Source organism: Crocodylus porosus, unplaced genomic scaffold (genome assembly GCF_001723895.1).
Source record: "Crocodylus porosus isolate Cpor-Errol unplaced genomic scaffold, CroPor_comp1, whole genome shotgun sequence".
Classification (NCBI taxonomy): domain Eukaryota; kingdom Metazoa; phylum Chordata; order Crocodylia; family Crocodylidae; genus Crocodylus; species Crocodylus porosus.
Window position 1 is genome coordinate 9,980,747 of NW_017728926.1, and position 26,348 is coordinate 10,007,094.

General features: G+C 43.4%; 1 protein-coding gene across 6 annotated transcripts in view; it reads left to right on the forward strand.

The window, feature by feature from the left end:
* EIF4G3 (eukaryotic translation initiation factor 4 gamma 3) overlaps nt 1–26,348 on the forward strand; it is a 133,100-nt gene that overhangs the window by 97,454 nt on the left and 9,298 nt on the right. For all 6 annotated transcript variants that reach the window (XM_019541399.1, XM_019541400.1, XM_019541401.1 and 3 more), the window contains 14 exons: nt 2,982–3,152; nt 4,537–4,734; nt 6,738–6,884; nt 7,155–7,391; nt 10,179–10,283; nt 12,027–12,159; nt 13,830–13,924; nt 15,387–15,480; nt 16,531–16,648; nt 18,541–18,764; nt 20,565–20,680; nt 22,786–22,958; nt 23,362–23,487; nt 24,320–24,401. In XM_019541399.1, the coding sequence (XP_019396944.1) occupies nt 2,982–3,152; nt 4,537–4,734; nt 6,738–6,884; nt 7,155–7,391; nt 10,179–10,283; nt 12,027–12,159; nt 13,830–13,924; nt 15,387–15,480; nt 16,531–16,648; nt 18,541–18,764; nt 20,565–20,680; nt 22,786–22,958; nt 23,362–23,487; nt 24,320–24,401 (2,019 nt within the window). The remainder of the gene's footprint in view (nt 1–2,981; nt 3,153–4,536; nt 4,735–6,737; nt 6,885–7,154; nt 7,392–10,178; nt 10,284–12,026; nt 12,160–13,829; nt 13,925–15,386; nt 15,481–16,530; nt 16,649–18,540; nt 18,765–20,564; nt 20,681–22,785; nt 22,959–23,361; nt 23,488–24,319; nt 24,402–26,348) is intronic.

Here is a 26,348-nt window from a genome sequence, read left to right on the forward strand (position 1 = left end):
TGAACAGAAGGAAACTGAAAAACACAGAAACAAGTGGGACTTAATTGTGCAACAGGAGAGTATATCTAATGTATATGAAGGGAAGCAGGCTTCCTCCTTTGGTTTCCCAAATGTTTTTTGAGTAATTATTCTGTTTACAGTCTTAAGACAGAAAAGCCCAACCAGAAAGAAAGCACTGCAGTCCCATTTAGATGATTTATTGCTCCCTCTCTGACTCAGCTGGGTAAATCTCTGAAATTCTGCCACAATTTTCTCTGAGGCCTATAAGAATTAATTACCCTTTTTAAGGACTTTGAGAGCCCTGGATGGAAGATGCTTCTGAGGTGCAAAAGGGAGCACTGTTATTGAAGACACTGTGCAGTTATTAGTATAAATTTGCATGGTGGTAGCACCAAATAACCCAGCTATGAACCAGGGCTCTGTCATACTTGCTACAGTTCAAATACAGAACAACAAAATGGTCCAGCTCCCAAAAAGCTGACAGTCTAAGTGATATTGTAATGTTATATCAATCATTTTAGGGAAACAACATTTTACTGAATTTTTTTAAGAGCTGACAAACATTCAGCGGTTTGAAACCAGCTTAGTCACAGATGTGAAGACTGGTTTTAAAACTGCTTCTCTAGATTAGCTGCCTTGACCTTCAAAGAGCTGTTATCTAAACTAATCAGTTTTCATGGAGTTAGCCATTGTGTAGTCCCTCTCCATTGCACCAGTGTCCATCAGATAGAGCGATGGTGTCTGCATCATCCATTTTTATAATGGAAATAGAGCTGTTGCTAAAGAAATGCCTTGACTCCACATAGGCATGTTGTTTAGGAAGTGTCTGTAAGCCCTTTATTTTGGAACCTATTTGACACTTCTTCTGACACTCATGCCTTTCTGCCACAGCTGCAGATCAAGAAGGCTCTTCAAGCTAGGACCACCCTGGTGTGTAAAAGAGAGGGACCTGCTAGCTGCCTGCCTGCCAGGAGGGGCCCATGGTTTACAAACGTCCTTCTCCCATGCCACTGGACTAAAATAGCCCAAATTATTTTCGTGTGGGGCACATTGCAAATCCATCTCTTTCCAAAGTTTTGTAAAGGAAAAGGCATCAGAAGGCTGCTGTGCAGCGTTGCAGGAGTTTGGGTTTGTTTCATTTCTGCTTAGTTTTCTGGCTTGAAGGGGAAGGGAAGCTTCTGTCATATGTACTACACTTCTTTATCGTGGCCCTGAGAGGCTGAGAAGTACTTTGTAATGTTGGCTGTGGATCAACACAAACGAATGTCATGATCCTGGACTCTGAGGCAGATTTTGCTGTGTCACACAAGTGTCGATCTAGAGAAAGTCATTAAATGAAAATGGAGGTGAACTTTTGGTATTTGTTAAACTGGGGTGATGGGGACAGCACTGAGTTCACTAGGGCATAATGCAAGCAAGTGCTGTGTATGGCCAGTACTGGCTTACTAATCTCTTCAGTGTCAAGGGCTGACTTGTGCAGTGGTGTGATATTTATGGTGTGCACAAGTAGGATGTAGGATGAGACTTTGACCTGCACATATGCTATAAGGTGGTATTTGATTGCAGTCTCCCTAGGTAAAAAGCTAGTGCACTAACCCTCTGCATCATCTGCCCTCTGCAGCACTTTGTCCTGGCATAAAAAGCATGTAGCTGCATGAGAGCATTATCCTTTGACAGCATTTTATTTTGTTGGCCATATCGCTTAATGAAACCCCAGCAGTGACAATTAGGATATTGATTCTCTTTCATCAGCAGCACCCGTTTGTTCTGGCAAAGTGAAGTATTTAAAATTCCTATTATAAGCTCCCATATTCCGGGGTTTCTAACTGTGCCAAAATGTATTTTCGGCTGCACTTGGCATGCAAGGCATCTGCTCACAGGCACCTTTTTTCATATAATCAGTCTAGTCATTTAAATAACTCAAATGGTTTTGCTTCCCTAGTGTGGATTAACTACTCGGTCAAACAGAGATATTTCAAAAATAGTCGCTGTGTGTTATTTAAAAGTTGCTTACTGCACAGTAAAGATGTCAAATGTGTTTCAGTGACCAGCATTTAAAGGACTGTTGACATAACATATCATTTTACATTGAGTTCAGGTGTTTCTGACAAATATGTTCAGAGATGCGCGTGTTCAGAGGGAAAATAAAACTTGCACAATGCATCATTCAGTATGTTCAGTCGAGAGGCCAAAGATTACCCTGGTGAGAGGTTTGTCCGTGTGCATTTAACCCCATCACTGATGCAAATGGTGAAAATCTTTTCTGTTACATCCGCAACATCTGTGTGTAGCTTTGAACAGGCCATGCTCCGAAGGGAGTGGAGGGAGCCATGTTTCAAAGAAAACTCTAAGCTCTCTTTTTCTGGCTGTGAAGTTTAAGAACAGTTGAACCCTGTCAGCTGTGATTACCTTTGCCTAAGATGTTGGTTGGGAATGACCTGCCATTCAGAGCACTTTTAATAATTTGTGCAACTCAAAAATGATTTTGTTGTTTAGGAGAAAGTTCAGTGGAAAAGTTAAAAATGAGCTAATAGTTTTACCAAAAATATTACTTAATAGTCTGAGCTGGTATGTCTGAAATAGATGTATAGGGGCTGCCTTAGCCCTGAAACATGCTTTGCAGTGATTTCTTAGTTAAACAGTTTCCATTTGGGGGGACTTTGTTGTGGCCAGCAGTACCCAGTTCCAGAGTACAAAGATCTTGGAGTGTTGCAGGACTGAGAAAAAGCAGTCTGATAGGCAGCAGGCATTGCATATTGGTTGTGGTGATGGCTTCCTGGGAGAAGAATGTGTCTGGTGTGTGTGCCTTAAAGAGAGAAAAACTCTACGCTAGTTCGTTGGCTGAGAGGGAAATGTAAAAGTAGCCATGTACATTGCTGATCGATTGTGTTGCCACCAGCAGGTATTAACTGGAGCACTGGAGCATGTATTGTCAACTCTGAGTTTAAAAGGGGATATAATAAGGAATATTTTTGTCCTAGTTGTTGAATGTTGGACCGAGGAGATCTCAGCCAGGCCAGAGAAGGGAGCCCAGGAAGATCATCACTGTGTGTGTGAAAGAAGATGTCCACTTGAAGAAAGCAGAGAATGCTTGGAAGCCAAGCCTGAAAAGAGACAGCCAAGCTGAGGACCCAGAAAATATCAAGACCCAGGTGAGAACTAAAAACGTCTCATGAGCGCTGGCGAATTTCTGGGGTAAGCTTCAGCAGTGGCTAATCCATCTTTTTTTTTCCCCTATCAACATGAAAGATGGTAGTTTCTCCTTGTTATTGTGGCATTCTGTGGTCTTTCTGCTGTTAAACTGGATGTTGCCCAGAGCTGTTGAAGTCCAGCTTGAAATACAGCTCTCCTCTGTCCTCATTTTTTGTTTTTAATCTTACTCAGATTTGAAATGGTATCAGTTGTTGTGTCAAGTGAGTATAGACAGGGAATACCAGACAACCTACTACCTCTCTCCAGCCAGCTTCCTTGACTATTTTTGTCTTGACTTTGGAAGCAAACAGCTTGAAGCTCCTAGCACAGAACTGCCTTTTCATCCCCTTTCATACTGCATGTATGTTCTGAGCCTCAGCAGTACTAAGATTCCTCTGTGAGTTTCCCTGTTGCCAACTTGTGCCCGAGCCAACACCATTATATCTGGAAATTCCTCTGTAGGTTTCAGCCCCACCCCTTCAGAGGGCAGTCGCCGCGGGTGGGGATGTTTGCTTGGTGACACAGTTTCAGATCTCAGACTTGGGAGGGTAAACTGGAATATTTTTGGAGTACAGTGGGATTTTGTTCTGGTGCCAGCTGCAAGCTTGTTGTGCAAAACCTTGGCTTTCACTAAATGTGCTGAACTTTCATTACAGCGATTTTCAGCCTGGGTGCTGCAGCACCCTGAGGTGCCTTGAGATCCTTTCAGGGAGGCTGCAGAGCGCCATGCAGTGTTAGCACTGTTAGGTGTGCAGTCATGATTCACCAGCTTAAACCCAGAGATTTCAAATGGGAATCTGTAATGTTAAAAATGTTCTGGTTTGCTGTGGTCTTTCTGATTTCTTTGCAACAGAAGAATTGCTCTTTTATTTTTTGTAGTCAAAAAATAAGTGAAAATGTAGAGCTGTCAATTTTGAGGAGTCTTGAGTCTAATGAGGTTGAGAACTACTGGTTTAGTGTGAAGAATAAGCCAAGCCGGGGTAGTCATCTGGGGGTACATGTGGGCGGGGTAGGGACTGAGCACCGCCGTGCAGCATCCCGCACTGCCACGCAGGCACTACCTGGCCAGCCGGACCAGCAAGCCATCCGCTACTGTTGATGACCACGAAGACGCGGTGTTCCTACAGAGTAGATAGCATCTCTGGTTAAGGATTTGTCTGAGGATCGTACTGTATGTTCAGATCTGGGAGATACTTTCTTTTTATGACTTGTCGTCTTGAAGATGTATTTTAAAAAGCTCTTCTGTTCACTGTTAAAGTGCAAATTAGTTCATTGTCCAGATCACTATCATATATTTTCCCTGTATTCTGTGCTCAGTGCTTACTGCTTTCCCGTCCTGTTTAGGAGCTGTTCCGCAAGGTACGAAGCATCTTAAACAAGCTGACACCGCAGATGTTCAATCAGCTAATGAAACAAGTAACGGACCTGACGGTAGACACAGAAGAGAGGCTGAAAGGAGTCATTGACCTCGTCTTTGAGAAAGCCATTGATGAACCCAGCTTCTCTGTTGCTTATGCAAACATGTGTAGATGTCTTGTAACGGTAAGTAGCAGGCATCAAATAGGAAATTCCTGCGGGTAAATTTTCCCCTGAACAAAAAGGGAGATTATGGAATTATGACAGGGGCAAAATTAGACTCCATAGTATTTTTTATGGAACTTCTTGGTCTAATTAGGAATATCTTGTATTACAAAATAGTGTTCACACCTTTGTATAGTCTGTATGGACGGTCAGATAAGCGGTGCTGACCTCGCAGGCAGAGTTTGTTGCTGTTGTGCACTGAGCACTTCTGAAGAATCGAACATTAAATTGCAGTGCAGCCCTAAGGACCAATCCATGGTAGCAGGGCTATGGAGCTCCAAATCCATGCTCTCTTACTCCTTTCCAGAACAAATTTGCTTAGCTTGCAATTAAAAAAACATTTCAAACTTCCAGTTCCGCGAGCTCTGACGGTCGATTTACTCTTTCTGTCTTGAGCCTCATTATCGCTAATGGTTGTATATGCCTGACTGTGCTCTCAATTATATGTATAGTGGCTCTTTTGCACTGTTTATGATGCTTTATATAAAAAGGTATTATACTAACTGCAGCAGGTTATTCTTAATAGACACAGTGTGTTGATGTATATAATGTAAGTCTGTTCTGAGGCAAATTTTAAACTGTAAAGTAGGTATCTGGCCCATTTCTGTACCGACTCAAATGAAAACATGCACAGAACATTATTGTAATATTTTATAGCCGCTCCAGTGCTCATTCGTATTATAGGACAATGCAATTGCCATTTTGACGTGGCGATTTAAAGAAACATTACTGACACATAATACAGTCTAAGACCCCTGTGGAATTGACAACAAATCCAGAATTCATTGAAGGACACAGGATGATGCCACATCCACACGATTCCCATCACACATTAGGATTTTTATCCTCGTGGTATAGAATGACACCAGTGATATAGTCAAGAATTCCTGGTCATGCTTTTGAGGTTCTTTGAGTAGATGTGATATCTTTTATTAGACCAATTAATAGTGTAATAAATGGTCTAATAAGATATCACACATACTCAAAGAGCCTTGCCTACCTGTGTCCTCAGATCAACCCGGCTACGACCGAAAGCCCTGGTCATACTGTTGGCAGAATGACAATTGCCCATATGTTAAGCGTCAGTCATGCTGCTGGTGTCGGCCATTAAAACTTTGAAAATCATTGAATAGAGTCAGTGCTTACTGAAAATACGGAGGGGAAAATGGAGGTGGAGGATGGGATAAGGGGTGGAAAGCATAGAAAAGGAGGAGGGAAGACAGAAGGAGAGGGTAGTGATGGAGAAAATTAATCCTATCAGAAATAGTATGTCTTGTCGCTCACAGACAAAAAAAAGCTGCCTCCAGGAAAGTCATTTCAGGCATCAGAAAGCTTCTGGCCAGATAAGGGAGAACAAAATCACCCAACTTAGCGCGAGCATGTTTTTATCCACAAAGGACTGAACAATGATCCTTATTTTCCTCACGTTTTGATCCCTATTTTTATCATTAGTGTCGTGCTGTCCTCAGGTGGAACCTTTATGAAATGAACTCTGCAGATTAGTAGACTTGATAATAGTTAGCTACTGTGTGTATGTGAATTGTTAACAGTTGGTAATATATGTTCACAATGTACATGGAGACTACATAGAGAGCACACTGTTAATGGTCAGTCTCAGTGTACCATTGCTGCAGAATGCTTGCAAAGAGCATAATCCCTTTTTTTTTTTTTTTTTTTTAAATGATTTGCTTAAATCATGTCTCTTAAGAAGGATCCTATGAAATTTCTATGCCTTGACGCTGGCAAGTTGTCAAATAAATGTTATTAACAGGTTATTCTGAATTATGAACCTCAAAAACTCTGGAATTCTAGTGGAAACTTTGAAAAAACCATAACTTGTAGTTGCTTTGCATACTCTGGTGTTACTGTGTGTTAAATGCATGATAAAAAGTAACCCGAGTGCATAAAAATGTGCATGTAAGGTTTAGTCAGGCTTGTTCCTTGTGTTCTTCTTTTGCATTCAGCTGAAAGTACCCATGGCAGACAAGCCGGGGAGCACAGTCAATTTCCGCAAGTTGTTACTGAATCGTTGCCAGAAGGAGTTTGAAAAGGACAAAGCTGATGATGATGTCTTTGAGAAGAAGCAGAAGGAACTTGAAGCTGCTTCTGCTGTAAGTTTCTTCATGAAATGTAGAGGTCTGATAATGAAATCTTATGCCAACTGGTACTTGGAGACTTCTTGATTTCCTCCAGTGCTGTGGCTGAGTGCAATGCTGTAGAAGACCTCTGTACATTAATTGAAGCCTTTATGGTGGTGCGTTTCCTCATTTGGGGTAGTGGTGCGATGCACCAACTAGCTAGCTGAGAGTGGCATTTCCAGGATCCCTAGCTCTAGCGTGGCTCCCTCAAGCATGCTTTTTAGAACTTCCTGTGTTTTGCAGTCAGAAGAGAAGACACGGCTCCGTGATGAGCTAGAGGAGGCCAGGGACAAGGCTCGGCGGAGATCCATTGGAAACATCAAGTTCATTGGCGAGCTCTTCAAACTGAAAATGCTGACTGAGGCCATCATGCATGACTGTGTGGTGAAGCTGCTTAAGAACCACGATGAGGAGTCCCTGGAGTGCCTTTGCCGCTTGCTGACAACCATTGGCAAAGACTTGGACTTTGAGAAAGCAAAGGTAAAATGGAGTCTTGTGTCCAGGGTGAGAGTTTCTCTGCAAGAAGGAAAAATTGTGGCCTTGGTGTTGTCATTCCAGGCTGTTTGGCGTAGGACTTTTTATCATGCTGTATGAAATCATGCCGTCTTCTGTGGATATTTTGTCTCATTCCTTCCCTTTCCTTTTTTTTTAAAAAGATTGCGTGTAGGCCCCTGGCATACGTTCATTTAAAGGTACTGTGGGATCTGATCTCCAATCCCAAAATCGCGCCTCCTGCCGTGTGTAGCGTTGAAGGAGTGATTGTTGGGATAGGGGATCAGATCCAAATCGCACCCTTTCTGCTTGCCAGGGCAGGGGGAGCCCCAGATCAGGATCCCTAGCTCGACCTGCTCCAGCAAAATGAAAGCCAGGTGCCCTCAGATCAGTGTCTAGGGATAGCAATCCGCTGATTGTCAGCTCTTGCCCTGGGGTAGCCTCAGCTATTCCACATGTTCAATTTCAGACGCCAGGCAAGCCAGCCATAAAAATGTTCTACAAGATGTGGAACATTTTTATGACTGCTTTGCCATTTTTTGGTGCCTCAAATTGGGTGCACATGTAGCACCCTTGACTTTATGCTGCAATTAATAGAATACTTGTGGCATAAATACGATGAGTAGGGGGTCCCATAGATTGCTACATGAGGCATTACCTGAAATATTTTAATTCCTTTTGCTACTTAGGCTGTAGGTTATTTGGAAATGACTAAAAGTGGCCACTGTGTGTTCTTTTTTCACATGGAATCTTAATAGATAAACTTAATACAAATCTTGACGTTTACTGATTTTTTTTTGCTCTGTGGAGTTCATTACAGAAGGGAATATGTTGAATTGTTTATGTTAAAATGTACAAGACACATTAACTGACCTAAAATTCACATAATCACAGCAGTCACATGTAGAGACAAATCTCTTGATGGTATTGCTTTCTTTGACATCTTACTGTTGTGTTGTGTTGTGATCGCAAGCTGCCTTATGGTAAGTGCACATTTCAGGCACTGATCCACTGTCTGCCCTCCCCACCCCCTTGCTTTTCCAATAGATGAAAACTTAATTTGCTGTATCAAGTATGAGCTGAACTTCCATTGGCATCTACAGGCTGCTTGTATTTCTGACAAGCCAGGCAAGGGGTGAAAAAGGCACTTGGATTTGCTTGCCAGGACTCAATCAGACCAAACTCTGGAAACAAACTGAGCTAATTGTTTTCAGCTGCTCTTAGAAGAGAGCTCTTTTTACAGCTCAGTGGATTGAAGGGATCACAAATGAAACCAATCCTAATCCTTACAGTGATTCTTAAGAGAAACAGCTTTTTAGATTTGTTGCATAAGATTGACTAGAAAAGGCATGGTTAAAACGCTAATCACCATGTTTAGAAACCTTATTTTGCTCATTTAAAAGTGTGTTACAGTATTAACTTTTAAAGAGTTTGAATCGTTGGTATAGGCGCAGAAGCGACAGAAGGAAAGATTAATTTTCTCCACACGTTTGGAGAACAGTATCTGATTTGAGCTGTAACTGAGGTCATATTAGATTAGCTGTAGATACTGTTTCATTTTTTGTCCTTAACTGAGTACAGGAAAAGCATAATTTCTGGCGAGATTGCCAGTTCTGCTATTTTCTGCCACTTCATGTCTTGGTTAACTCTGGCACTGCCAGTGTGGAGTGTCGATGGGAACAGAGAAATAATGTCAGACAGCATGTTACCAATCCGTGTAAACGTTATTTTATTTTACTTTATTTTTACTAAAAGCATCAAAGACACCGTCTAATCCCACACTAACTGCATCACTCCAAGGCCCTCACCTGCTCCCCTGAAGACAATAAAGGTCCTCCTGCCAGTGACACTGTGGGAGCTGGATTCAGTTCAAATCGACACCTAAGGTGTCTCTGTTGTCTTCTCCCCTGATCGTGTATCTGTGTTCATTCTCTGAGACAGATTCATTCCTTTATTTGGAGTCATTAAACCACAATTGAATATGTGCCTTTGTGCCTATTTTTTAAAATAATAATGGGGGCTATATTTTACTATATATTTTCATTACTGCCAAAGTGCTAGTGGTGTTTATAATTAAAGTTGCTGGAGAAATTCCCTCTTGAATCTCTGGTTTCTGTCGCTCAACTTTTGGAAACCTGCATGTTGGTGGTCAAAATTTTCCAGGATTGGCTGATGACCAAAAATTAATTGATTTTTAGAAAAATAAGAGAGAAAATGATTCTGATGGTTTTGAGTGGTTTTTTGGTTGTTTTTTAAGTCTTGCAATTCCTTTTATGAAAGCAGCTCTACTGCAACGTGGGTGAGGGCTGCTACTTGATGGTTTGCATAGCGAAGTTGGACCATAATAAAGTCCTCTGTAAAGAATGTAAACCTGGTTTTGCCTTGGCCAAGCTGTAAGCTTTTGAAAATGGCATTTTTCCAGATAGTTCATGGTAGCTCTGTTTTTATCAATCACCTTACTTTCTGAAGGGATGATGGGCTTCACAGTGCATCTGTGAGAAATTGCCTACATAATCAAAATGGATTTTTGAAGGTTTTTAGTGAGTAAGACAGAAGTCACCATGATTCATACTGCGCATTTTCAGGCGCACACAAGTCGAGTTCCTGATTGTGCAGAACCCGATACATGTTTTGCCCAAAAGCAGGTCTAGAACTCCCAGTAATATAGTGTATTGCAGCAGTGATCAAAGAATGCTAGAGGACAAAATAATTGCCTGGTAGGAAAGCGTTCTGATTTTCCTCCTGGATTCTGATGACGTTTGTTTCTTTTTATAGCCTCGTATGGACCAGTATTTTAATCAGATGGAAAAGATTGTGAAAGAGAGGAAAACGTCCTCCAGAATTCGGTTCATGCTTCAGGATGTCATAGACCTAAGGCTGGTATGTACCCGCTGAAGAAAACAAAAAGCGTGGTCGTTGGCACTGCCGTAATGGGGTGTCTCTGGGATGAGGGTAATACTCCTTGATTACAGTAATGGGGGAATGTTACCGGAAAGATCTGTGCCCTGGTCCTTTGAAAGATAGAGTACCTCTCTTGCTTTACAAAGGGCCAAGAGATCAGCAGTTGGATAGGTTAATTGCATTGTATGTTTAGGCCCTGTCTGCAGTATAAACTGCAGCCATATTCTTGTAAGCAATTTTTGATGTGCTCATCTGACCTGATTACAACTGACTCCACTGAGCTTTGTCCACAGGGTAGGTTTTTCTTCCTCCCATAACCTGAGTTTGTGTCACATGTTGTGTGTCTGTGCCTACTGCATTGCTGCACCTCTGTGTATCAGTATATTCTGGGAACGTGTAGACAGCTGTCTTGTAATGTCTGTACAGGAAACAGAGTGCCCAGAGCCAAACTGACACCCGTCTTGGGTATTCGTTACACAGAGACCTAAGATGATCAGCCAGGCTGCTTATAAAAAGATAGCTAGGGAGCTGTCTATAAAGCAGGACAAAAATGTGCCCCACTTGTTACAAGAAGACAACTGCAACAGTCTGCACTTCTAGAAAACCCAGAACGTGGTTAGTTACTTTGATTACTGCTATACTATTAACTCGATTGTGTGAGGACACAAATTACCTTTGGATCCGCGCATGTCAGTATGTTTCAAAATTTGGCCAGACTTAATGAAAATGATTCCATTCTAAACTGTAGAAGTAACACTGAGTGAGAACACTTGAAGGGAGCCAAAATGAGCAGTGTGGGTTGGGGCCTACCCATGTTGTAATCAGTCTAATGATTCCTACATAAGCAAGGCTTTAGTTTATAATTAAGAGTATGTATACTGTATTCAAAGGTGGGATTGCAGCTTGTGCAGACATATATGAGCTAGCTTTAAACAAGCACATTTGGATTCTGAGAGCAGCATGGCAGTGGCAGCCCAAAACGCAGCACCATATTTACCCAAGGTCCCGAGTGGGTTTTACAGCCACTGCCCTGAGTGTACTGTTATCGTTACCCTGGCTGCAGTCAGAGTTAAGGCTGCATATATGCATAGCCTAAAGTAATATATTCACAAATTATAACCAGATTGTAACTAGGTCAGGAAATAAGCAAGTTTTATTCATCTCTCTCAGCTATTTATTTTTGGGGTAGGTGAACCTGTACAGGTTTAAGGGTCTAATGAATACATCAGTCACCTAAATTGTTCTTGTGTATCAAAAATTCTACCACTTTCCATGGGATTTCCGTTTGGCCTTCATCAGATACATTATTCTTACAACATGGGGGGGGGAGCAATTTTCAAACAAACAAAATTTCCCTGCCCATGTTGTAACAGAAACAAATACGTGGTGTCATGCTGTTAAGATTAGCTAATAAATCATTGTCTCCAGTTAAAACAGTTTATTCCTGCACTTTTCTCTTGTTAATTTTGTTGTCTTCCCACAACTGGGGGGAGAGAGAACTACTGAAAATGTCCTCCCACATGTTGTTGCCTAGCAGACTTGGCACACTGATGATACTTGCAGGAGATTGCACGCAGCTGACTTTAAGGGTTGTGATGGATTACCGAGAAGCTATGTGTCGAACAGTGCATGCCTTATTCTTACCTTGTTCAGGAATCTCTTAATAGACTTCCCTGGCAATGCCCTAGAGCTCTTTTAAACCTTTGTTTACTGCCTTCACAGTGCAACTGGGTATCGCGGAGAGCAGATCAAGGCCCTAAGACGATTGAGCAGATTCATAAAGAAGCAAAAATTGAAGAGCAGGAAGAACAGAGAAAGGTCCAGCAACTCATGACCAAAGAGAAGAGAAGGCCAGGTATGTATTACCCAAATTAGTGGCCCATTTCTCTGCAAGATACCTGATAGTTTATACAAAGGGGCAAATCTGCGTTTACTGATCCTTAGTGATCAAAGGATTTTTATCATGAACAGGGATGAGATTGGAGATGGTTGGAAAGCCTGTAGTACTTCTTTTGAGCAACCTGAGCAGTTTCAGGCATCATTCACCATTCCAGAAGTTCTGGAAAGTCTTCTGAAGTGATGGCAGATGAGAAAAGTAACAAGATTAGAAAGAAGGTCTTGTTCAAGTCTGGGTTCCAATGCCTTCTCTGCCACAGATTCCCAGCACATGTTATTTAATGTCTTTCTATCTCTATTTCCACATTTATGAAATGGTAATAGTACCACATGGGTATGGTGATACTCACTTCGTTTCAGTGTCCCAGAGATTTAGAAATATAATTACTGTGTAGGAGTCTGATTCTGCCATCCCTACTTGAAGAGTGTAGCATTTTACTGCATGATTCCCAGAGTAAGATACAACCCAATATGAAAAAGTGTGTCTTAACCTGTCCCAGGAGGATTGGAGTGTTGTTGTAGCCATGATGATCCAGGAAATGTCCTAGAGACAAGGATGTTTTGTGTTGTCTTTTATTGAACCAGCTATATAGGTGGGAGAACTGTTGGACAAGCTTTCGGGCATCAAGTGCCCATCTTCATGGTACGTCTGGTCTTAAATTGTTATCAGCCTCAGAGTTAGCATGCCAGTAAGATGGACCGAGAGATGGTAGTGGTTTTCTGAGAGAGGAGCCCAAAATCAGCCCTAATTCTTAACAGCAGGTGCCAGACCCTTCTCGTTTCATTCTCTTATACTAGTGCTACGGTTTGCTCCTTGCTTTGGCCAGTCCCAGCAGGTTAAGTAAGAGAGTGGTGAGTATATCAGGATCAGGATATTTTTTCCAGCTCTCAGTTCATGAAAGAACCTTCCCTCCAGTCCTGTGGCAACTTAGGTTTTTTAAAAGCCTTTGGTGAGGGACCTTGTTGAAAGCTTGAAAGTCCAGCTTCATTAGGTCAGCTGGATCCCCTTGTCCACACGCTTGTTAACACCCTCAAAGAACTCCAGCAAACTGGTGAGGGAGGATTTCCCTTGACTGAAACCATGCTGCCTCTTCCCCAGCAGATCATGGTTGTCCATACAAATGCTGATTTTATTTATAATTAACAGAGCCTTCTTTCATGTCTTAGCCTTCAACCAATAGAAATAAAACACAAATATTTTTAAAATAGTCTCCAGTTTAAAATGGCTGGTGAGAAGACAAGCTTGGAGAGTAGTTTAACATAGAGGAACAAATTGTTAGAGAAACGCAAGCGAGATGAAACAATTGGCAAACAAAAAATAAAACCAAATAGGAAACAAGAATGGCTGAGACCCAGCGCGGAAGAACATTCTGCCAGGAGCCTTTCATGCTAAAGATTATAAAACAATTAATGAGCTGCCTAACTGTGCCATTTTCATCGGAAAAGTATCTCCTCTGGTTCCTGCCTGAAGCCCACACAGTCGAGTTGTGCAGGGAGTCTCAGGGGGGCGGTTGTTGCTTTGGTAACTTCCTGGCATGGGATGCAGAGGGAGGGATTGCACACGTGGCTGCGATGCATTTGAACCATCCGTGCTGCGGTAACGACATTGTGATTGACTTGATTGTGCAGGTGTCCAGAGGGTAGATGAAGGCGGATGGAACACTGTGCAGGGGGCGAAGAGCAATCGAGTGCTGGACCCAACCAAATTCCTTAAAATCACTAAGGTAAGTGTCCGTGCACAAAATCACTTTCTGGCCACTAAGTTACGTGGCCGTAAATGTGTTGAATGTTTGTTAAGGTCTCTGCAGGAGAAGCTTTCATCCTCGGCGGTACAAACCGGCCCCTGAGCCAGAGCTTCCTGTACATTTTTTTCAAAGAGTTAACATTTAAAATCTGGAGGGAGTCGCTAGATTCTAAAAGTTCATGTTTTGTTATGCTTACAAAAAGCAATAAAAGTCCCTGTTTTCTAAGGGACCCAAAGTGTCCTTGCACTGAAAAACTGTATGTTATAATGATGCAGGAAAAAAAGCAAACTCAGAGTCTGTCCTTTGAAATGGGGTAGTACTTCAAGCAGCTGGTTCACGAGGTCTTTCATATCTGTCAAAAATAAGCTCTTTGTTTCTTCAGCTTTTCAGTGTCCCGTCTGGTTGTTGCATTAGTAGAAGGGTAATGCCATCTCCGTTTTATAGCAAAGTACAGCCAGTTGATTTAATTTGGTGCTGTGTAGCCAAGAGGTGGCTTTAGCCCCAAACTCCATATGAGCATCTAATGGTTATCTTTACTAACAAAGTAGGATTTCATGTGGCCCATTGGGTAGGTGAGCACCAAGCCCCATCATTTCCTAGAGGTTTTTTTATAATCTTGAGAGCAGCTTTGGAATTTCTAGCCATGGAGAACTCAGTCCTTCACATAAATCAGGGTGATTCTCTTCTATCTTTTTGTTCTAATTAATGCCACCCTACTAAATTTCACTTTCAGTGCACAGATGTTCATGCAGTGTAAAAATCAGACCTGGACAGAATTCAGTCTGTCCACAAACATAGTGCTGTTTGTTCCTCATGCAATATGTAAAACAGACCTCCAGCCTGGTGAAAGGCATTCCGTCTGCTTTTGTTCCTGTCAGGAAAAGTCCTCAGACTTTATTTAGTTTAAATACAGTTAGCTCCATGGGAGCTGCAGTGACAGAAGGAAACAGGCTCATACAAAGAGAGCTGCAGGGTCACAACCTGGTTGTCAATACAGTCGTTTCCTAAGCCTTGCAGAATCAATGTTCTGTTCTTGTGGACACTGCTTTTACTCTCCGAATCCTGAATGCTGCTCCTTACTGCTTGTAAACTTCTCATGGTGCCATGATTGTAAAAGGAGTAGAAACATTTTGTTCACTGCAAATAAACTGTTCTCCCAGGTACGTGATGTACCAATTCTTTGTTCCTTCCTTCAAATTCCTTTTAGTTGTGCTGCCCTTATCTGTAGGAAGTGCCTGTTTTTCACCTGTACCTTGGAAGCATCTATTTGTGGTGTGCATTGCCATTCCCTGCCTTTTAGAGTTTGAGGATTGCTCACGAGTTTTTCAAAGATGTATCAGTACCAGGGTTGATGATCCAGCTTTATATGTAAAGACCCATTTATCGATAGGAAAATCATCCCACTTGTGAGGTCTTGATCGTACGTGTTTGTGTTCTACAGCCCACAATAGATGACAAGATTCAGCTTGTGCCTAAAGCCCAATTGGGCAGCTGGGGGAAGGGCAGCAGTGGCGGAGCAAAGGCAAGCGAGATTGGTAAGTGAAGAAGGCTCTGCACCCCCACGTTGTGCTGTCTGTCCCTTCTGTTGATCCGTGAAGCAGCTGTGTCACTGCTACTCGGTGCTTTGAAAAAACTGCCTCATGTCCATTTGTTAGCACTGTCAAAATCGGTGCGTTCATTTTTCAGGTCTCACTAATGGACCTTCCTGCCATGATTGCATGTGTGTAGTGCATGGTCCAGAATGCATCTAATGCAATAGTAGCATGCTAATAAACACAGAGGAAAGGTATTGACTGATTGCAAGCTGTGTTTCACCCATTTCTTGTTAAGTGTTAAGGGATTCTGCCACTAACAAGAAAGCAAAGCACAATGATAAAATAGGTCAGCATCCTGAGTAAGTCATTGCACATAATAAGAGACAAAGGACATATTTACACCGTGGCAGGAGCAGGGCACTCGCATGTTCACTGTGCCTACTCACTCCCACACGCCAGCTACAAACCTGGAAACACTTGGAAAGCTCTGTCTCCGGTATAAGAACAGCCCCAAGCAGCCTCACTAGTAGATCGTGTGGGTACAAGTTGGTGAGACCTATTCAGGAAAGGCCTGGCTGAAGCAGGCTGCTGCCATGAGAACAGCGTGCCCAAAAGGGCGGGTGTCACTGGGCATGGGGGCAACAACATGAGGAAAGATAAACCACAAGCTTCAGCTTGCTGAGATGTGTCCCGTTGTGTACGAGTACAGCTTGGTGGTGGTGTGACACAAGTCTCTGCCGCCACCTCTCTTCGCAGCTCCAAAGCATAAACTCAGAAATACAAAACCCAAGGGACCGAATCCTTTGAGGGGGGACACTCAAGAGACCGCTCTGGCTGCTGGGCAGCATCAGTCTGCTAAACACTCATCTCTCTTGTGATAGTTACTTCTTTGACGAGATAAGGAGCAGGAATAAAATGGAGGCCACCAGTCCCTTTCCCCAGTTTTTCTTGTTAGCAACTCTTGCGGGGTGGGGGCATTATTTAAATAATTGTGTGACCGTCGTTGCCTGGCTGGTCCTCTGTAACATTGCCTTCTGCCCTCTCCTGCAGACTCCTTACGACCAAGTGCCACTAGTTTGAACAGGTTTTCTGCGCTGCAGCCTCCGGTGTCATCTGTATCTGCCTCATCTGCTTCCTCAGAGTTAGACTCTCGAAGGGCCTTAACTAGGTAAGAGTTGATCTCTTGATAGTACTCGTCACCCCAGTATTTATACGTCCCGAGGGAGTTTTCTTCCCCTCTGTGTGGCTGTTTCCCAGCTGCACACATTGCCTTTTTGTCGCTTGTGCAGTGTGTGATGCTATTATGCTCTGTTACACGTGCCATGTGAGTGCACAGGTATACACTAGGCTGTGCGCTGGCTGGGTAGTACATATATGATTGCCATGAAATTGTAACCAGAACAAAACTGGTTACTAGCAGCTGCCAGAAGAGGAGGAAGATGGCTTTCCTATGTTTGAGCCATAGTATCTGAGCAGTTAGGGCATTTGCCCAGGAAACAGGAGATCAGCAAAGCTAGGTTCACGCGGAGTTTTGAACCTTTATCTCTGAGTTCCCAGTGCAGAGCTCAAGCCATCGTACCACGTGCCAGGCAGTATCTAATCTTCTCGCCATACCTTTTTCCTGAGAAAATTCCTAAGCCAGTGGTCCTTGACCTTTGTAGGCTTGAGGCCCAGCTTAGAAAATGCCAGCTCTGAGTTTTCACTCTTTTTTTTAATCTGGAAAAAATAATAAAGCAATTCTTCAGTTTCTAAAGCACACAGAAAACCCACAACAGGTCAGACTGGCTTTAACACTCTGGATTCCTATTTGAAATCTGTGGGTTCGTTTTGTGAGTCGCGTTTGCCCAACAGTACACAGCCATGTCACTGTCTTGAGCAATCGGCTGCTGGGGCTAAAGCAGAGAAAGTCTCTCCACTCTTCTTTCTGCTACCTCTGCCCAGGTGTGTGCGTACAGAGCTGTGTACCCCCCCCAGCCAGGGCACAACCTGCTGAGCATGCTCACTCTGCGCGCACATGCTTACATGTCCACGCTGCACAGGTAATAGAAATGCATACGCATGCAGCTGGACAGGTGCTGCTTACGCAGACGAGGATAACAGAATTCCACCCTGAGGTTTTTTTTGTTTATTTGCCTGTCACAAGCCACAGAGAAGAAGCTTTAATTAAGTAAGGTGTTTCCCAAGCGTGCCCAGGAGTTTTGCTGAGTGGTTCAGATTAATTTAGGATCCATCTGTGCTTTCAAACATTATGGGAAATGTGGAGGCTGTTTTTTTGGGGGGTTTTTTGCAATTAAAAAAGTAACCTTGTGGCTGAATGATTATGTTCCTGTTGTTGCATCACACCTTAAGGACACATTTATAAAAAGCTTACAAGAGTGTAATAAATAGCTCATTTTTATAGATGGTTAGCAACCACTAGGCCACTTTCAACTGTTGTGCTTATTACTAGTAATATTGCTTGAAGCTTCTGTCTGGAACATGTGAGCATCATCTATTACGAGTCTTTTCTTAATGCTGGATAACATTTGCCAACAGTCTTCTACTTATAACTGTCCTGAATAATTTTGTCCAAAGAATTGTCTAATGAATTTTTCTTTATCAGTATCATCTTTTTCCTCCAAACGATTGATTAATAAGATATTTGCCATCCCAGTGTTTATACACCCCCTGTGGCTTCTTTTTTGCTGTTTTGAAATAATACTTAAGTATCTGGACTGGTAAAGAATTACCAGTCCAGCAGTTTCAGAGTGCAGTGGTGCCATAACTGATCACATTAAAGTTGGCTGTACCTTACGTCTGCGGTATATGCCACAGGGTGCTTTCTTTTTCTTTGAGAACAAGTGCTCTGCCTCTTCCTCCACTCAGATCTAGCGGGCAGGGTGTCAGACTGCTGAAGATGTGTGTTTTGTCTGTATTCCAGGCTATAGCCATCAAAAGATTAGAAAATATTTCTCTCTGGCTCCATTTTGCCAACTCGTAGTAGAGAGGAGATGTGACCGATGTTAATTTCTCACAGTTGAACAGATCAGACCCTTCCATGTGAATGCTTCTTTATTTTAGTCGTGGGAGCACAGGCAGAGAGAAGAATGACAAACCGCTCCCATCTTCAGTCACTCGTCCAAGCACCTTCTTGCGGGGTAGCAGCAGTAAAGAGCTGCTGCCAGATAACCAGGCACAAGAAGAACAGCGAAGAGAGATGCTAGAGACTGTGAAACAGCTAACGGGAGGCATGGAGATGGACAGAAGCAGTGTGGAAGCAGACAGGAACAAAGCCAAGGAAACTGGTAAGAAGCTGCTCCTTGAGCGCTGGGTTAGTACTCTTGGGGCTCATGAATTTGGAGAATTTGTTAAATCTGCAGAAATGTGTAAAAGATGACAATATAAGTGATGGTTTCCATCCTTGTTCTGTTGCTCTTGCTGTCAGTTCCTGGATAGACCTCAGCAGGACCTGTGTCAGATGGATGTTCTCAGTGTGATGGGTGATCAGAGCCTCTGGAACGAGGTTCAGAGCCCTGCGTAAGAATAGATTGGCCTTTGGCTGCTACTGGGATGTGGTGGTTTTGAAAGCTCTATATGCAGATGTTTGGGTCAACTGCCAAGGCCAAGGGCAGAAGTTTTGTTTGGAGCGTGCCGACCAGCAAGGGTTCACACCCAAGGACCCGCTACAGAAATCTCTCTCAAAGGAAAAGGAACATTTTTGCAGCACTTCCTAAAACATCTGCATGCTCCAGCAGCACACAGCAGAGGGTTTGCTTGGTCCTCCGGCATCCCAAAGTGCTCTCTTCCCAGCCCTCAGTCACTGAGCACTCTCCAGTGGACTCCAGGGGCTAACAGCAGTGCAGGGATTCCTGCTCTCCGGCCCTGGGGCTGGAGCGCTGCCACTACTTGCTTTCGCAGCCGCAGTGATTCGGTGAATTGGGGAGCTCAGGGGCAGCGCATTCTCAGTGTGCTTTTAAGTGTGATCCCTGTGGGCCTGACCCCGTGTTTCCTATACAGCGTTCTGCACCTTCGTTCCTGGCGCTGTCAGTGGGCTTTGTGTACGCTGAGCAGCTGGTAAAATGGAGTTGGTTAATCCAGCAGAACCAATATTATTTCTGCCCAGCTGAGGTGAGGTGCTGCACAGGGGCTTATCAGAGTACCTGAGCGTAACAGTCATTGTGTATTCAGGGTGCATCTCCGCTCCCTTAACGTTTCCCAGCACCGGGAGCTCGGTGGTGTTAGCATTGTGCCCCCTAACTGCTCAGAGCGAGTCTTTCTGCAGCAATGCTAAAAATGCGGGGAGCAGCTGGCACCTCACCTGCGCAAGTTTCCATCGTCGCTCCCTCCCGGGGGGCTGAGGGACCAGCAGCCCAGTAGCTAGGAAACGCAAGGGAAGGTTCCACATGTTGTGGGATTCCTGCAGCAGAAAGCCCCAAGCAGATAGTGACAGCAACCACAATACGAACACTAAACAGCAGCAGTAACTTTCAGCGCACAGGGCGAGCCCGTCTGTTCGGTCAGGCTCTTTCCTTAAGTGGTTTGATGGGAGGGAGGTCCAGACCCAGCAGATGGGCCAGGGACAAGGTCTTGGGGCTTCTCCTTTCTATTGTGGTACTGGAATTTAACTGGGGAGATTCTTTCATTGCCGCCGGTCCCAGTCAGCACGTCGTAAATGTGCAAGGAGAGCTGCTGTCGCGGTCCAAAGATTCATTATTTCATGTCTGGCGAGTGCTTTGAAGGTGTAAAACACGGTGGCGGTGCCAAGTATTATTACTGCACAAACTGAGAAAGGCGATTTGTGGACATATGGAGGGTTCACAGAGGGGAGAATCAAGCTAAATAAGAAATGATTTATGCCTGATGATCAGACCAGCTCAGAAAGGCCGAAAACTAGCCCTGAACTCTGTTTTACCTTCCCGCTATCCCATTTCCAAATCAGCTGTCTTTCAGTCATCACAGCAGAGCCTGCCTATCAGCAGTTGCTATTCAGCCAGAAGGAATGGCTGAGGGAGACCGGCCGGATTCATTTTTACTTAAAAACATTTTTTTTGGATATGAAGACAATCTCCTTATCCAAGTATCTGTTTTCTCTCCCTCATTACCAGCCAAGCCAGAAACTGCCACAGCTCCGGTACAAGACAAGCCTTCGCTATCAGAAGAGGAAATGGAGAGAAAATGCAAATCCATCATTGATGAGTTTTTGCATATTAATGATTATAAGGTAAATGGAACAAAAACTTCATCTGGCAGAAGCACGTGTAGCAGTTGGACTTTCGCATTTTTCCTTTTGGGGACAGTGTCTTTTTAAATGCCCATTCTTAGGTCTTTGATGTAAAAGTGTGAGACCTTTGGGAATGTAGGCAGCAGGGATGAGTGGGCAAATGTAGCGCAGCTCTCCAAGTACTTTTATTCTTCCATTGCTAGCGACCGGGGAAACAGTCCTCTTTGTGCATTGTAGAAAATATATGTGCATCTGTCACGAATCGTTGCAGTCCTGCTATAATGGCTTTTCAGTGCCGGATGCTGAAAGCTAGAGAGAAACCAGCCAGAAGTTTGTCAGAGTGCCCACTGTCCTGATCTCAAGGCAGATTAAACAACAATAAATGTTGAAGAAAGTAGTGCAGGGTATTTTTAGTAAATATGGAGAGCTATAGAGCAACTGTCATTACTTCTTAGTTAATGGTTGCAGTTGAGTTTCCTTTGTAAACCACATCTTGCCTCATTCTCCAAAATCCACAAAAAATGTCAGGCACAAAAAGGATAGTTTAGATTTGGAGTCAAGATAGTGTGTTCTCCACAATGTATGAAGTGACAGTGATGAGAGATTCCTGTACTTCTTCCCTAAAAATAGAGACATTAATCACATTTCTAAAATTCTTCTAAATATTATAATCAAACAGTGGAAAGGCAAGAGCTAACTCCTTTTGTACGGGATTCTTGCTGACTTGGCTCTAGTTCCCAAGGCAGACATTTGGTTTATTTATTAAAGCCCAAGTTCAAGAATTAATAACACTTAATTTAATAATAGCACCGGGGATTGGTGACTCTGAGGAACTTGGCAGGGGTTGCTAGAGGGGCTGCTCAGTTCCTTATCTTTTAAAATATAAGTCTCCAGCCCTTTTCTGTTCTGAGCTACACCTCAGCGTGTCCTTGCCTGATCCAGTTAGTTTCTATGCTCACGGATATAATGAAACTGTGCTGTGTCCAAATACATGTGATTTTTTTTTTCATGAGATATCTGTACAAAAGAAAGTCAAAGTAGTGAAGTCCAGTGAGAGAAACGTACCCAGAAGTCCATTTCTTGAGGCTGTGTGAGGGAGTTCTGGTTCTGGTGGTTTTTAACTCTTAATACTCTTGAAATATAACATACACTGCACACACCGATGCATGCCTACAACCTTGCTTTCATCTTAACAAAGTTTTTAGGATGGAAAATGTCAGTAGAAACAGCCCAACTGCGTCATCTCTTCAGTCCATTCTGTTTAACTAGAAATTAGAAGTCTTTTTTAGCTTTGTGGCAGCTTCTTATGATACTGAGGCTGTACAGCCAGTCATTCAGCAGTCAGTCGTACAGATCCGTGCCCACGCTCTCCTTGCTCTCGGAGGTACTAGCATGCCCTTGGTTTAAAAGTTGGCCCTAACACAGGAGACCGGCAGTTACCTTAGGCCCCAATATCTGTGGGAAATAGCCCCTTAGAAACACCAGAAATTCTTCTGAGGCTCCCTGATCATTCTCCAGCGCTACGTTTGTGTGCAGTATAAAATGCAGGTGCCAGAATATAGCTCTAGCAGTAAAAAGTGTTGCATTTTCCACATACTATTTACATATTTTCTGTGTCATTACGTTACCTTTTTATAATACACGTATTACCACACCAGGTCAGACGTGTTGTCCATATCCTTTCTCTGACATGGGTTTGTGGTTTGAAGCAGTAAACTCCATAGAAAAAGCAGTACCATGATGATGGGGGGATTTTCTTCCTGAACTCACAAATTAGTGACTGGCTTATGCCCTCAAAGTGTGGTCATTTATTTTAAAATTCTGCACATTGCAACTGCTGACGTTCTCAATTTCTAATTCTTAATTTTGCTTCCTACTAAGTTTTGAGTTTCAATGGTGGTTTTTGGGCCAGAGATGGATGATTCATCCTTGCCTCTCAGTTTCAGTAAGTGCATATCAAAATAATGACAGAAGTTTATCAAAAGAATCTGTTGACCTGAAGCAGTGTCTGTGGCAGGCTTTTGATCAGTGCAGAACGTCTTCCTGCTTTGCCTGCCCATTTGTCTCCCCGAGCTCAGAGGCGTGACCCTCTGTTGTTTGAACAGGAAGCAATGCAGTGCGTGGAGGAGCTGAATGCGCAGAATCTGCTGCCTGTTTTTGTGCGAGTTGGAGTGGAGTCTACCCTGGAGAGGAGTCAGATCACCAGGGATCACATGGGCCAGTTACTACATCAGTTGGTGCAGTCAGGAAAGCTAAGCAAGCAGGACTTCTTCAAGGGGTTGGTATTTTGCCACACATACGTCTAAATCTCTCATGTTTTTCTTTGGTGTTAATTTGAAACATGTGCTCCCTTTCCTGTGAGATACTTGCTTCTCAGCTTCTTCTAAAAGCAACTGCATCTACTAAAATGTATACCTTTTTGAGGGCATTCACCTTCCAGGGCTTCCAAGAGCAGGACCATATCAGAAGTATCCTTTGTTGTGAAAGAGAAGTCATCTATATTCGCCACGGGAGGGGCCCGAGTATTAGATGGCACTAGTAGGCTTCATGCTATTGGGAATTTCTGCTACAAACTGAAAGGATTTACCCCAGTACTGATTTACTTTAGAGAAGAAGAAAAGAGTCTCCAAGACTGGATTTGGGTTTAATACCTGGCATATTATTTTGTCTGTTTTCTAAAGCTTTTCAGATACCTTGGAGATGGCAGACGATATGGCCATTGACATACCCCACATTTGGTTGTACCTAGCTGAATTGGTGACCCCCATGTTAAAAGAAGGAGGAATCTCTATGAGAGAACTTATAACGTAAGCACTTCTATTTTTCTGACAGTAACAATCAAGCCTAACAATCTGCCTGATTGTACCACCATCTTTCAGCAGGCTAGACAGGACTAAAATGCGAAACTGTATTTGATGGCTGATACAACACCTGCCAAGTTTTGTTCTAAAAAATTAAGTGTGCGTTGACATGGAGCTGTGGTTGTGGGGAGCTCACTGCTGTGTAGTCACTATTTTTGTGCTTATGTTCTGTTTTAAAATAATTTTATCCACCAACCATGGTCAGTCCCTGAGTCTTAATAAATTGCAAACAACCACACGTTGGAAGACGAGAGTTATTAACAGAAAATTAGGCCCTAATTGTTTAAAAGAATTTGAATCCCACTTTAGTTTTTGAAGGTGCAGTTTTTCAGCCATGAACTGTTTCGCCCCCTAAACATCTGTCCCATTGACGTTAACCATGACCACAAAACTGCACCCACAAAAATGGAAACAGGTTTCCAAAGTCACCTCACGTCCACATTACTGGCATCATCGTTTAACATTTATATGATGGCAGCACGTAAAAGTCCACCAGGCTATTCCCTTTTCTTGCAGTGCTGTAGTTACCTACAGGAAGTGGCTGTCCCGGCCCCAAAAACACATATGGTTGGAAAGGTCTTGCAAAAAGCAGAAAGTCCTAGATAGAAATAAGGTACGGAAGCATCTTAATTAGTTTTCTTGTGGCTGGTATTTCAGTCCCAGTTTTTCTAGGTTGTAGTCAGACCTTAGCACAGTTCTGCATCACTGAAGTCAGTGGGAACTCGAACAGTGACATCAAAGGAGTATAAGAAAAATATTTCCTTCTCTTTTCTTCCAGAGAATTTAGCAAACCTTTACTTCCTGTGGGAAGAGCTGGGGTCTTGCTTTCTGAGATACTGCACCTTCTATGCAAACAAATGGTAAGTAGCCAGATGTGTAGTTTGTGCTGGATAAAGCAAAACCATGCTCCTGCAGGAAGGACATGTGCTCACATTTCCCATGTGAAGATGTTCAGAGATGGACACATGAGTCCAGATAACATAAGAACCCACCAGTGCATGCCAAACTTCAGACCAAACCTTACGACAGGGGTGGGCAATTATTTTGGGTGGAGGGCCGCTTACTGAGTTTTGGCAAGCCATCGAGGGCCACATGACAGGCAGCCAGGGACAGATAAATACTAGTTTTCTAAATTTTTTAGGGGCCCCACAGGCCGGATAGAATGGCCTGGCGGGCCACATCCGGGCCGCGTTTTGCCTGCCCGCCCCTGCCTTACAAGGTTCCAAAAAGCTGGGTTAACTTTGTTCTCACCCCTTTTCCCTTTTGCAGGTACCTTTGCACCTGGCTTCTTCCAGAAGCTAGAGTGTTGAAATACTGCAAGAGGGACATTCTCAAGGTATTTCTGGGCTGACCAGAAGCAGGAAGTACCGGAAATCTTGCAAGAGACCCCGTTTTTGCAGATCGGAGGTTGTGAGAGTTCGGATAAGATTCAGATGGCCTTTCAGACTTCTGGGTGCTTATCCAAACTATAAACCTACACTCTCTCCAGATTCATCCATCGCTAGGGGTAGTGACACCTGTTTACCATGGAACTTTTGGAGCGCTCTTACTTTATTTCACGGTGTACCCAGGGAGCTTGGTGGTTTACCTGTAACTCTGAATCTTTTTTAATTTTATTTTAAAAGTCCAGCCAACTAATGCACTCTGAGCACTCTCTAACTCGACCCTATGGAATCCCTCACCTCTCTTTAAAGCATTCATTCATTTGAGGCCAGTTGTTCCAGAAACCTTTCCATAGACCAGTTCCTTAATGTGGATAAAAACTTGTGTTTTATTAGTAAAGACGAGTATTCTGCTCATTTAGACTGAAGGTTGCCATTTTGTTTGTCATTTTGTAAACCGGGAGAGGACCCATGATCCTGTGGACAGAGCACAGGGTTAAGGTCAGAAAACTTGGGCTCTCTTTCTGGCTCCGTCTCATCTTCTGATGTGACTTAAGAAGTCACGTAGGCCAGAATTTGCAGACCTGGGTGTGTACAGTTAGATGTTGGAATATATATTAATCATCCAAATCGGAGGTCTGATTCTAAAAATATGCTAAGAACACACAGCTTCCAGAGCCTCTGTCATCTCCCTGTGAAAACCAGGCACTTTTATCAAGGTGCCTGGGCGCTGTGAAGCCAAATTCATTAATGTTAGCAAATCCAGAGAGCCTTGGATAGGCGGCTTTGAGGAAGAGATACAGATACCATATCTTCCTGCATACCGCACCCCTCCAGAGCAGGCGTGCACTTTGTTTTTGGAAGGCAAAATGTAGAGAAAAAAGATTTTTTCCAGAGTGGTGGCCGACTGTGTGACGTAGTTAGTCCTCCTGGAACACAGTGTGTCCTGGAAGTGTAGCCCCCAGGAGACACTTTGGGTGCAGCATCAGGAACTTCCTGGTGTGACAGGACAGCAACAAGCTGAGGCCCTGGACCCCTGCGAGGGTAATAGCAAGACTATTCCTTCTTTACTGTAACTAGTTCTTTTTATAAGCTCCTGTAAATAACAGTGTTGTTTCCACGCCACAAGCCTCATCGGGATACTACAGACTGCAGGCCACAGCCCACGTGCCCTGAGCCAGCTCCAGTACAGCTTCAGGCACAGATTACAGTGGGAGGGTTTACATAGGACTTCGTCTCTTGCTTGCTGGGGCCAGAGGGAAGCAGCAGCCCTTGGGAGCATATGGACACTGCTCTCTATTCCACCCTGCTTCTGTTCCAGCAAAGAAAAATCCTCTTCCCTGTTTAAGACAAATTTGGGAGGCTAATGCAAGGGGAAAGGTGTAGATTCATAGATTCTAGGGTCAGAAGGGACCTCAGCAGATC